Here is a 13863-nt window from a genome sequence, read left to right on the forward strand (position 1 = left end):
GGTGGCACATGGTGTTTTTTGCACACCTTTCCTTTTGTTTGATTAAAAAAACAAAAAATTGGGTCCATATATTTTATCCTAAGCATATTATTAAAAGTTAAGTTTTACGTAATGCATATCCTCAATACTTTTACAAAAGAGACCAATTTCTTCTGCCTACCTGCCTCACCTACTATTCTGATACTGCCACCCACCGGATGCCACACATCTGATGCCAAATTCTCCTTTTTTTTTTACCCACCTTCGTCACCAGGTACTGGTATTGCCACCCACCGCACCACTCTGTCACTGGGTCACTTTCAGGACTCCTGATGCTGCCATTGCCACCTTCAGGCTATCTCATTCTGCCACCATATGTTCTTCTCGTGCTGATGCCACCTTCAGACTGTCTCATTCTACCACCATATTCTCTCCTCATGCTGACGCCAGCTCCAAGCTGTCTCATACTGCCACCATATGTTCTCCTCATGCTGCCACCACCTTCAGACTGTGTCATTCAGCCACTATAATGTCTCCTCATGCTCCCGCAAACTCCAGGCTGTGTCATTCAGCCACTATATGGTCTCCTCATGCTCCCGCCACCTTCAGACTGTGTCATTCAGCCATGATAATGTCTCCTCATGCTCCCGCAAACTCCAGACTGTGTCATTCAGCCACTGTATGCTGCCATCAACTCCAGGCTGTGTGGTTCAGCCAATATGTGGTCTCCTCATGCTCCTGCCATCTCCAGGCTGTGCCATTCGGCCCCTATATGTTTTCTTCATGCTGCTGAAAACTCCAGACTCCAAAGTTTGGCAAATCGGCCGAATCAAATTTTTCAAAAAATTTGCTCATCTCTATACACATGTAATAGAGTCTCTTGCTCCAATACTAATTTCTTGCTCCAATATTAATTGAATTAGTTTAAAACACAAGGAAATGTACATAAAAACATTGAAATCAGTTGTTCTCAATGATAGCTTATATGAATTTTTTTCTAGTGGAGTATATAGATAAGCAAAAAACACACCAATTCAAAAAAGGTCTCCCTGTTAACCCATGTACAAACATGAAACTCCTCTTAATGGTAATTAATTAATTTTGGCTCCTGCTATGTTCACACACTGGGTTAATTTTATCATACCTTGTGTGGAGGAGGAGTCAAACAGTTGCCCATAGCAACCAATAGGATTCCAGCTTTAATTTTTTTTTAATAAAAGCTGAAATATGATTGGTTTGTTATGGGCAACTGCTCCACTGTTCAGTTGCACAAGACTTGATAACTCCACAGTTTTCTGGGCCAATTTCAACTGATTTTAAAACAACTGTGAAACAATTCTGCCACTTTTTTACTTCAGTATGTGATTGGTTAATCTACCAGGACCAGAGATTTTTTTTGCTCCTGGTAGGTACAACAGGAGCCTAGCCTTCCTGCTGACAGCCATGCTGCCATGATCCCTGCACAGAAGAGCCGCTCTTCCTTATTCAGGCCATGGTGGTAAAATACAACAGACTAGAATAAGTGCTCTTAAAGGGGTACTCCGCACCCCTAGACATCTTATCCCCTGTCCAAAGGATAGGGGATAAGATGTCAGATTGCCGGGCCTCCCATAGACGGACCTCCCATAGACTTGCATTGAGGGGGCGGGGCGTAACGTCACACGGGACAGAGTCGTGATGTCACGCTTGTCCACCATTGTGGTCGGGATCCGAAGCCTCCAGCATTGCCGGTGTGAGGTGGAAGCCGTACAGGTGGGTGCTGCAGTCGGGATCCCAGGATCCCTTTGGATAGGGGATAAGATGTCTAGGGGTGTGGAGTACCCCTTTAATGACTAGAAGGGTCTGTTCACACAACTATGCCAAGACATTTTTATTATCAATGTAGATGGATACAGCGTGGCAACTCTATTATGAAGACACAGAAAGATTTTTTAATAAGTTAAACATTATTGCTCTTTTACATTTTCTTTGCAGGATACTTTATCGTGTTCTTCATGGCCGGCATCACCTGGCCTCCGATGGGAGAAACGGTGGTGTGATCTACGACTAATCCCTCTGCTGCATTCTAGACTATCACAGCATATTACAGGAACAGATTTATGCAGGTAAAAAGAAAAAAAACTTAGTTCTTCAACTCTATTTAAGCGTATGAACTCGCTATGATATTGTGATTTTGTCTTGAGAATATAATTATGTGTTTATAGTTTACAATAGCAAAACTAATTTCAAAACTGTCAAGGGATCATTTGGATTTTTATGGATGAGCCGTAGTACAATTAAACTCATAAAAGAAAAAAATGTCATACCTGGTTAGATTTCACTCTAAGCCCAAAGGGTTGGTGAATTCATTAAAATAATTACATATTTTATTTAAATGTGCTGCCTGATATATCCTCCCAAGTTGTAGTTAGAAAGTACAACATTCAGCATATTGTTTAGTTTTTTTCTTGTACAATTTCATTGGGGGAGATTTATCAAAACCTGTGCAAAGGAAAAGTTGCCCAGTTTCCCATAGCAACCAATCAGATTGCTTCTTTCATTTTGCAGAGGCCTTGTTAAAAATGAAAGAAGTAATCTGATTGGTTGCTATGGGCAACTGGGCAACTTTTCTTCTGCACCGGTTTTGATAAATCTCCCCCATTGTCTCCAGAGGATAGTACACTGAGGATTATTTGCATTTTATCCACTTATATTCCCTGACTCAAAAAATGTGACCTGGGTATTGTGACCATGCACCATTTTTGTTGTATTTTACAGTTTCTGAAGTATTATTACATTTGCCTCAGGTAGTTATTCTTCCGAGAATAACTCCATAATACGTGCAGCATGTCACATTTTAAACTATAACTATAATTCTACTATATATAGTAGAAGTGTCATTGGTAATTTTATTGCAACCTTTAAAGTGTCACTGTCTAAAAATAAATAAATAAAAAAAAAACGTCACAGAGACTGCCAATGTTTAATCGATCAGGGTCTAGGTGTTTTTTTCCCCTTATCGATTCATTGAACGAACCAGAAGAAGTGCATGGTAAAGCGTTTCTCTCCCTGGCTCACTGCTTTTTCCATGAGACAAATTATATGGTAAACTATGGAGCCGGCTTCTTGTAGCGAGATAGAGAGAGAGCAGTATGCTGGGGCAAAAAGTGCTCAGTCATGCAATTGTCATGGCTCAATGACATGATCGGTGGGGGGGGGTCTCACCCTGACCAACCAGTACATTTGATATGACTGTGACATACAGTATCATTTTTTTTTTGTTTTGTTTTTTTATGGCAGGGGCCAATTATTAAACTTACATAGATCACCATTGGGGATCACAAATCTTCAATATATTGAGTAAAAAAGACATACATGTGATAGAGAAAACACCAACAGTACCACCAACTCTGTTAATCTGACCTCCACCTAATGACAGGAATCACACAAAAAGATACATTAACAGGGAAAAACGGCTGGCTCTTTGGGGAACCCACTTGCTTAACAAGGTGGCCACAACCATGGTGGCGGTGCCTTTCTTGGCAAGTGATAACACAAAAATACAAGGAGGGAAGTGAGGGAAAAGGATTGTATAGCCTTATTGTGCTTCTTTGTAGTTAGTGGTACAGATAAAGTAGGAAAACAATCTGCACTAATGCAATATGATCGAAACTGTTCAGATCTGTTTCCCCTACCTAATATCATCAGGTTTATCTGGGAAACCACAATTAATGGCAAAGTTATTCCCAAATTGAGATGGATATTCATAAAATGCATTCCACAAACTAAGGTGAACATAAAGAATAATGTCACCAGCTTCCAATTAAAAGTGTCAGAAATGTATTAGAAAACCATTAAAAATATAATGAAAAAATACATAGATAAAACCTACAGTGAAAAGCATTGTAAACTATATATATAATTCTTAATCATGTCTATGTTAAAGGTAAAAAACATGCGTTAAGGGGTATTCCGCCCCTAGACAACTTATCCCCCATCCAAAGGATAGGGGATAAGATGTCTGATTGCAGTGGTCCTGCCACTGTGGACCCCTGCGATCTCCCTGCTGCACCCGACGTTCGTTTAAAGCATTGGGTGCAGCGCCGGAGGCTCGTGATGTCATAGCCATGCCCCTTAATGCAAGTCTATGGGAGGGGGTGTGATGGACATGTCTTGCATTGAGGGGGCTTTGCTGTAATGTCACAAGCCTCTGCCCCGCGTTTTTGCTATGTGCACCAGATGTCTGGGGTGCCGCAGCTGAGATTGTAGGGGTCCCCAGCAGTAGGACCCTCGCGATCAGACATCTTATCCCCTATCCTTTGGATAGGGGATAAGATGTCTAGGGGCGGAGTACACCTTTAAGAACAGGAGAGTGTACATGGTTTTAACATTAATCTTCATGTGTATCAGCAACTTAAAGGGGTACTCCGGTGGAAAACTTTTTTTTTTTTTTTTTTTATCAACAGGTGCCAGAAAGTTAAACAGATTTATATATTACTTCTATTAAAAAATCTTAATCCTTCCAGTACTTATTAGCTGCTGAATACTACAGAGGACATTCTTTTATTTTTGGAACACAGTGCTCTCTGCTGAATCACGAGCACAGTGCTCTCTGCTGACATCTCTGTCCATTTTAGGAACTGACCAGAGCAGCATATGTTTGCTATGGGGATTTTCTCCTACTCTGGACAGTTCTTAAAATGGACAGAGATGTCAGCAGAGAGCACTGTGTTTGTAATGTCAGCAGAGAGCTCTGCGTTCCAAAAAAAAAAAAGAATTTCTTCTGTAGTATTAAGCAGCTAATAAGTACTGGAAGGATTAAGATTTTTTTAATAGAAGAAATTTACAAATCTGTTTAACTTTCTGGCACCAGTTGATTTAAAAAAAAAAAAAAGTTTTCCATCGGAATACCCCTTTTAGTCTACTTTAGCAGCCTTAAATACAAAAGAAAAGTAACTGGGGTCCTCTTAAACATTTTTAAATTAGAGAGCAGATATAGCCTAGATATTTCATGAAATATTTGTCATGCAAGACCGGTTTGATTTTCTTCTATATTCACTGTGACTTTACTGTCTTCTCTCAGTTGGGATAGGTGATTACAGGAAGAGTTGTAGGAGCAGCATAATGTGCATTCAGTAATGCTAGAGAAGGTAAAAGATAAGCCAGCATGATTCCAGCATAATTCTCTACAGACACATAACTGTAAGGCGATTATTTGTTCAGGACTATTGATTGACAGGAAACTTTCAAAACTACTGAGAGCAAACATGTTTATTTACTTTAGGATTGTTTTCTATACAAATATTGAGACCTTTTTGAGATGCAGTGTTTCAAAAAAAATTGGGGGACATGAGATGGGCCAAGTTGTAAATAATTAAAAGAAAAACAAATAGTAACATCTACATGAACCTGTTTATTGTTTTGAGTAAATACACCTACATTTCGTCTTGGAGAATGAAAAGAGAATTCATATTAATTCACTTATCTTCGCTCCTTTGGTGCCACTATGTACAAAATATTATAAAATCCTTCATTCAGTAACAAGGCTGATCAGTCTAGAGAAGAGAAATATTCATCTCTAACTGGCTACACATGGCTGATCTTTTTATGATGCTTTCATTTATGATTCCATCAGGCTTTGTCTTTCTTCCCACAATTCTTATCAGTGCACAATGCGATGTGAAGAAAGAGATAGTGTGTGGAAGGGAAAATAATTCCATTAATAAGCTGTGTTGATCATGTTGGCAGGCTGCTCTAATTATACTTCATGGCTTCTATGTACAAACTTCTTTAAACTTATTGCCTAATACTAATGGGTCATCCTTAAAGGGATGGTGTCTAAAAATACTTTTCTAAAGTTGAAATCAAGTTTTATCTAAAACATATTTTTAAGATTTTTTTTTAACTGTCACTTCACTACACATAAAAAAAAATAAAAATCTGAAATCTGCAATCTGAACAGTAAGCCTAATAATAGAGATCCCTTTTCGGCTATCATGGCAATATGAAACATACTACCAGAATATAAAGAACACAGGACCACACCATTCACAAAGCTCACTTCCTCCTTCTTGCTGCACAGTGACCTATTCATACCATATTTTCCGGTGTATAAGACGACTTTTCAACCATGGAAAATGTTCCCAAAAGTCGGGGGTCGTCATATATACCTGTGGTCGTCTTATACGCTGGGGGCTGCAGTCAGCCGGGACTGCTGACTGCAGCACCCGCCCTGTTGCCCCCCCAACCCCGTCACATTCGGGACATCCCTGTGTCCCGAAAGATCATACTCGGCAGACAAGGATGTCCCGGTTACCTTTCTGCAGCCCCTCATTAACTTTAAAAATGCAGGGGCCACCAGAAGGTAGGGCACACAGGGTCGTCACTGACGCGTGTGCGCCCATGGAAACAGCAGAGCGGAGCAGCGAGGACGTGCGGGTATGGTATGTTACCAGCACGTCATCTTTGGTGCTCCGACCTCCGATCCTCCGGTCCTGGGACCTATAGGCCATAGCAGTAGATCATGACCCAGGACTGGAGGAGCGGTGGTCGGAGCACTGAAGTGGGGCATTACAGACATACAGCCTCCAGCCGTACACTGTATATGGCTGAAGGCTGTATGTCTGTGGGGACAACTGCCTATCAAATGTGGGGGGAACTATACTGTCAACCTAATGTGGGGGAACTATACTGCCAACCTAATGTGGGGGAACTATACTGTCAATCTAATGTTGGGGGACTATACTGCCAACCTAATGATAGCCGGGACCCTTTTCGTTGTGCCACGTGCTATTAACCCCTCAGAAGCGGCGATCAAAACGAAAGTAAAAGCTTCCTGGCAGCTCAGTCGGGCTGATTGGGACTATAGTGATAAAATCATGATGTCCCGATCAGCTAGGACGCGAGTGGAGGCCGCCTTACCTTGCTCCGTCGCTTCCTATCGGTGTTTGATTGCTCCAAGCCTGAGCTACAGGCTTAAGCAATCGAGCCCCTAGAACGCTGATCCATGCAAAGCTATGGCTTTGCAGGGATCAGGGTAAAAGATCAGTGTGTGCAGTGTTTTAGCCCCTATGGGACCTATAACACTGCAAAAAAAAGTTAAAAAAATAGTTAATAAAGGTCATTTAACCCCTTCCCTAATAAAAGTTTGAATCACCCCCCTTTTCCCATAAAAATAAACTGTGTTAATAAAAATAAACATATGTGGTACTGCCACGTGCGTAAATCTCCGAACTATTAAAAATATATTGTTAATTAAACCGTACGGTCAATGGCATACGCGCAAAAAAAGATCCAAAGTCCAAAATAGCGTATTTTTGGTCACTTTTTATATCATGAAAAAATTAATAAAAAGCAATCAAAAAGTCCGATCAGTACAAAAATAGTAGCGATAAAAACTTCAGAATACGTCGCAAAAAATTACCCCTCATACCGGCCTGTATGCGGAAAAATAAAAAAGTTATAGGGGTCAGAAGTTGAGAAGTTTTAACGTACGTGTATTTTTATTCTCTGCTCAACTCCTCTATAATACACTTAAGGCTGGGTTCACCTATGTCTGGCATAGGTGAACTTAGCTTAAATCTTGACACAACTGATGCCGCAACTGATAACAACATGCATCAGTTGTAATCAGTTGTATGCATCCAGTGTCCATTGTTTCTGGCACCGGGCAGGGGAATGCAGCTTGCACGGTGCTGTCCGGCATGTCCAACCATCCGGTGTCAATATGGGAATGCTGGATGATTGTGAACTGTCCCATTCAATGGGATCAGTTCTAGCATCCCTTGCCAGACAACTGATATATGTAAACTCAGCCTAAGAGACCTTACTTAACTCAATGGAAACCGTCGGGAACCCAGCGGGACACAGCAGTCTTCGTAGTGCAAAGGGTCCATTCAGCTTCCTTCTTAGGCACCAAACAGATCCCAAACTGAACGAAGCGAAGCAGGAACGCAGTGGCAGTGTGAACGAGTCCTTACCTTTTATTTTCCCCTACATCCTGGCCCATCCTCAACTTTTGCAAACATTTCAGCTTGTGCTAGGAAGTGTAGAATTATAGGATCCTTGGTAACACAAGCCTACTATGTTTTAATTAAATAAGAAATAAACTTCTTAGTATAAAATAAATCACATTTCACTTTGCCAGGCAGCACTCCAGAAGTGCATATATAGAATTTTTTTGTTCACCCATAAATGTACAAAATACATAACTTTTTAAACCAACAATAAGTTCTTTTTCAAGCAATGCATTAGTGTGTGAAACATATTTAAAAATGGTGAAATCACTGTAATAACAAATTTGCATAATTAGTAAACAGTACAAAATATCATATTATATACAGATCAACATGGTGTTATATACACAGCAGTGCTTGTACACACATAAGCAAAATAATACAAAAATACATTGTGCCAGTGCCATGATAATTAACCCCTCAGAGTATAAATAACTATAGAGAATAATGGGTATGGATAATAAATATAATTGTAGGCTAGCTGTATAGATTATCTATACAACTAGCCTACAATTATATTTATTATCCATATCCATTATCCTCTATACAACTAACATATGTTTATTCATTTTTGCATTTATTTTTCATTCTATCTAGATATTGCCATATCTAGACACATCAATCAAGTTCATGGGGGTGATGCCAAGCAACTGCGTTTCTATGGGGTAGAGCAGATTAGACCATCTGTCCGAGGTGGGGATTTGGACAAGTCCCTATTACAACGGGAGGCACGTTGGACATATATGCTAGATACGGTCATACCAAATGGGTTGAAAGACATTCTCTGTTTCACCAGCTTTATTGGGGCGTGATGACGGGGGATACCCTGGGGGTGAATGCCAGGTAGCCAGTGGGGGTTCTAGTCAACCCATGAGGAAGTACACCCCCACTAATATAGGGAATGCTAGGGCATTACAGGTTAGGTTCCAGAGCGGGACGGCCCTTTTTAGGGTGGCCACCCTGCCTGGGAATACAATAGACCTTTGACAGGGGCGAGTCTAGGTTCCCTAGACCCCTGCTATTGCCCTACCACCAACATTATGATGGCTAGGAGGTGACCCACCCCTAATTAATCCCCCATCATTCACGTACCTATTTGTGATCCTATTGTAGCCCTTATAGGATTTTTTAAACCCCCCCTCCCTCCCCTCTCTCCACCCCTGTAGGTCCTCCGTCTTGCCTGACTCTGTGCTCAGATTTTTTTCATTTTTATATACAATTTACTTTCATCTGGATATACATTGTTTATTTTTATGTTTATCTATTGGTCTGCACTAGTACCAAAACCATTATCAGGCTCTCCAGGTTGAGATATGATATCTCCCTCGGAGCCTCGTTGTCTGTAATGAGCAATAATCACTTGCTCTTTAAGATGCGGAGTCTCCACTATTTTCTACGAGTCACTTACTCATGATCGGGTGTGCTGATGCACGGCCTGTTAAACCGTTCAAACCAAGCCAACTCTTGCTAGAGCTTTGTAGCTCTGAGTACACTTGTCCGTGCCGGACCCGGAGGGGTTAACAGATGTGCTGTGATTCAGTCTCGGTATGGAGAGGATATGACGCTGTCTCCTATGCGCGGCGTTGTTAGGGAGATGCGTCTGTCTTCCAGCACCGCCCCCCCGGCTTCGGCACCGGATATGAGGTCGCACGCCGCAATCTTTCTCCATGTGCGCTGAGTAGCCGGCGTGATAGCATGGCTCCCCGCTACTGCAGGTCGCACAGGAGAATACTGAATCGCCTAAACCGGCAGGATATAGCCTCATGGCACGCATATATATATTTCTCTTACAGGGCTGACCAGACCCGGAGTTGGTCCTAGGACTATTGGACCACTATGCTGAAAGGGGACAGATTCTGTATCCTCCATCCCTTTCCTTGCAAATTGCTTATATTGATAAATCTGTCTCTATACTGACACCACTGTGCTTTACCCCAATCTGTCCCTGATGAGCCCACAGATTGTGGACGAAACGCGTCGGAATTTTGGGATGGTTGTCTTGATTTATGAGACATAGCATGTTTATATCATTTAACAGTTATGTACTATTTGTGATTTGAAGGCTTACATTAGCCCCTTGTAAGATATCAGCACTATATTCTATATATCTTTTAAGAGGATTTATTAAAAGTGATGTTTTAATTCACTCCCCCACTTACCTTTAAAAATAGATTGGGGAAAGATCTGTATCACTTGAAATAGGCAGCAGACAGTTTTTTTACAGACATGTTGATAGGAATACTGTTGAAAAATCTGAGGGCATTATATGAGGACAAATGTGTGAATTAAATGGAAATACTTTATTCAAATGTGAAAATTAAATCTGTCAGTTTTTAAAGAGCCCAGGTTTACCTTGAGTTTTCCAACATGCCCTCTTCATTTAACCACCCATATTGTTTGGCATTCATTTGTAATATTTGGTTTTCCATACACTGGTATTATCAAATTATTAACGTATATACTCGAGTATAAGCCGAGTTTTTCAACATGATTTTTCGTGCTGAAAACACCCCCCCTTGGCTTATACTCGAGTGAACTCTCTGCCTGTCAATCCCTTCATCAGTAGTCTTCAACCTGCGGACCTCCAGATTTTGCAAAATTACAACTCCCAGCAAGCTGGGTGTTGTGGTTTTGAAACCTCTGGAGGTCCGCAGGTTGAAGACCTTTGTTTTGTACTCACCTCCCCTCGGCGGGAAGTTAGGGTGAGCTGGTCCGGGCTATCTATGCTGCCGGGACCATCCGGTGGGGATGGTTAGTCATTGCGGGCTGTCCATCTTCACCGGGGGGGCCCGGCCCAGGACTAGTGATGTTGCCTTGACGACGACGCACAGGGACGTTGCGCATGAACGTCCCTATGCATCATCGTCAAGGCAACGTCACTAGTCGGGGGCAGGCCCGAAGCGTGGAGAAGAGGGGCCCCCCGGTGAAAATGGACAGCCCGCAACGACTAACCATCCCCACCGGACGGTCCCTGCAGCATAGATGGCCCGGACCAGCTCACCCTAACTTCACGCCAAGGGGAGGTGAGTACAAAACAAAAGGGGAGGGTGGGGGGGCTGGATGATGACGAAGGCCGCAGTGGTTTTCAACCTGCGGATCTCTAGAGGTTTCAAAACTACAACTCCCAGCATGCCCGGACAGCCGATGGCTGTCCGGGCATGCTGGGAGTTGTAGTTTTGCAACATCTGGAGGTCCGCAGGTTGAACACCACTGATGAAGGGATTGACAGGCGGTGATGATGAAGGAGGGGGGATGATGACGGGGGTCTGGATGATGATGGGGGTCTGGATGATTACATGGGGGGATTATCTATTTCCCACCCTAGGCTTATAGTCGAGTCAATAACTTTTCCTGGGTTTTTGGGGTGAAATTAGGGGCCTCGGCTTATATTCGGGTCGGCTTATACTCAAGTATATACGGTATTAATATTACTGTTTTAACTGTCATAACTGTCATCTACTAGACTAGACTTGCAAGAATATGGATTTCACAGCATTCGTGAATTGAACCATAATAATTGTTATATCAGAAAATAGAAAAAAAAACTCATATTACAGAAAAGGAAGGTTACAAATCGACCATATGTTGCGTATTAATTATCACACAGTCCCTTGATAAAAAGCCTAAAACAGGAACACCTGGATACATTACTTAGAATTCTACAGACATTAATAACAAAAGAGGCCACACACGATCTAGCATAAATATGAAGGAGTCATTAAATTCAAATTAGCATATTGTTAAGCAATAAACCAGCAAGAACATTATGTCAGCCTCAGCAGAAAAGTCTTATGATTTACAACAGTGACATTCATTTAGCAGTCATGTAAAAGATTTTATATACAAATTGTACAATAAACAAAACTCCTCCCTGAGGTATTGCCTTGGGGTAAGATTTTTTTTGTCTACATTTTAACAGAATTCTCTTTAAGATCTTTTTTTTATTTTTTTTTTTATTTTTTTCTTCACAATTCTACATGATGCAGTTTAGATATCTTACTTTAAGTGAAAATAAAGTAATAGTTTAACCCCTTGAGGACTCAGGGTTTTTCCATTTTTGCATTTTTGTTTTTTCCTCCTTACCTTAAAAAAATCATAATTCTTTCAGTTTTGCACCTAAAAATCCATATGATTGCTTATTTATTTCGCCACCAATTCTACATCAGTCCTTTTACCCAAAAATCTACGGTGAAATGAAAAAATCATTATTGAAGAAAAAAAGCCATTTTGTAAGTTTTGGGGGTTTCCATTTCTATGCAGTACATTTTTCAGTAAAAATGACACCTTATCTTTATTTTGTAGGTCCATATGATTAAAATGATACCCTACTTATTTAGGTTTGATTTTGTCATACTTCTGGAAAAAATCATAACTACATGCAGGAAAATGAATTTGTTTAAAATTGTCATCTTCTAACCCCTATAACTTTTTTATTTTTCTGCATACTCTGTGGTTTGAGGGCTCATTTTTTGCGCCGTGACCTGTTTTTAGCGGTACCATTTTTTTATTGATCAGAATTTTTGATCGCTTTTTATTCATTTTTTCATTATATAAAAAGTGACCAAAAATACGCTATTTTGGACTTTGGAATTTTTCAATTGACCGTGCGGTTTAATTAAGGATAGATTTTTTATCATTTGGACATTTCCGCACGTAGCGATACCACATATGTTCATTTTTATTTACAGTTTGTTTTTTTAAATGGGAAAAGGGGGGTGATTCAAATTTTTATTAGGGAAGAGGTTAAATGATCTTTAATAATTTTTTTCCCCACTTTTTTTTGCAATGTTATAGCTCCCATAGGGGACTATAACACTGCACACACTGATCTTTTACATTTACATTCTCATAGGAAACCATTCAATGATTCAGCCGCTTGACTGCTCATGCCTGGATATCAGGCACTGAGCAGTCATTCAGCGATCGGACACCAGGAGGCAGGTAAGGGGATACTCCTGCTGTCCTACAGGATCCCAACCTACCCCCTGAGCTAACCGGCAACGTTTTACTTTCACTTTGTGTTCAACTTTGAACGCCACATCTAAAGGGTTAATAGTGCGCACCACCGCGATCAGTGCCGTGCGCTATTAGCCACGGGTCCCGGCCATTGTTAGAGGCACACTGGTGCCCCGCGTTATAGAACGGGAGCGGACTCAGGACGTGCAGGTACGCCCTGAGTCCTTAAGGGGTTAAAAAAACACAACTCAATAGATGATCTCTCTTTTTAAAGTGTTTAAATCCTGGTTTTCATTATTTTATTGCACCTAAATTATCATGTTTATGTTGCTCATACTGCATGCAGATCACTGAGGAGGGGACATTCCCACATAAGATATAACTTGTCCTTACATCTCATGTGGGACCTTCTTCCCTTACACTTCAGAACTTACAATTTACTGCTCTGAACACTTTGGCTCTGTGACATGCCCCCGGCTCACATAGCTTGTCCTGCCCACTCTTCCTGTATTTTGTCTCGGTACAGAGATACACAGGCAATAGCTGCTGGGAAAGACAGTGTTCTGGACAGTTGAGGTTCCCCTAATGGTAAGAAATATAGAGTATTTTTTTTACCCCCCCAAAAAATACATATTTTTTAACCAATGCATATTAAAAGAGTGTTGGGTTTTTACTAGGGTGAAATGTTGTTTCAGACTTGCAGGATTCCACCCTATTTACTGTGGGGATTCACAGATTGACAAGTCGGGAACATTTTCTGACCAGAAATTTCCAGCAATTTATTCACAAGATTTTCTGTGAATTCAAATAGTAAATAGGTTGGGTTATAAAACCACGCCCCTTTTTTGAGCCAACAATGCCCCCTTTGTGACAGGACATGCCCTTTTGGCTTTTCACAATACAATGTCAGATTTTCCTTGCGCACATAATAGCA

At 41.0% G+C, this 13863-nt stretch overlaps 1 protein-coding gene across 5 annotated transcripts in view; it reads left to right on the forward strand.

The window, feature by feature from the left end:
• Positions 1-13863, forward strand: part of SNTG1 (syntrophin gamma 1) — a 647197-nt gene that overhangs the window by 550731 nt on the left and 82603 nt on the right. For all 5 annotated transcript variants that reach the window (XM_056521890.1, XM_056521891.1, XM_056521889.1 and 2 more), the window contains one exon: positions 1954-2084. In XM_056521890.1, the coding sequence (XP_056377865.1) occupies positions 1954-2084 (131 nt within the window). The remainder of the gene's footprint in view (positions 1-1953; positions 2085-13863) is intronic.

The sequence above is a fragment of the Hyla sarda genome, chromosome 5 (genome assembly GCF_029499605.1).
Source record: "Hyla sarda isolate aHylSar1 chromosome 5, aHylSar1.hap1, whole genome shotgun sequence".
In the NCBI taxonomy this organism is placed as follows: Eukaryota; Metazoa; Chordata; class Amphibia; order Anura; family Hylidae; genus Hyla; species Hyla sarda.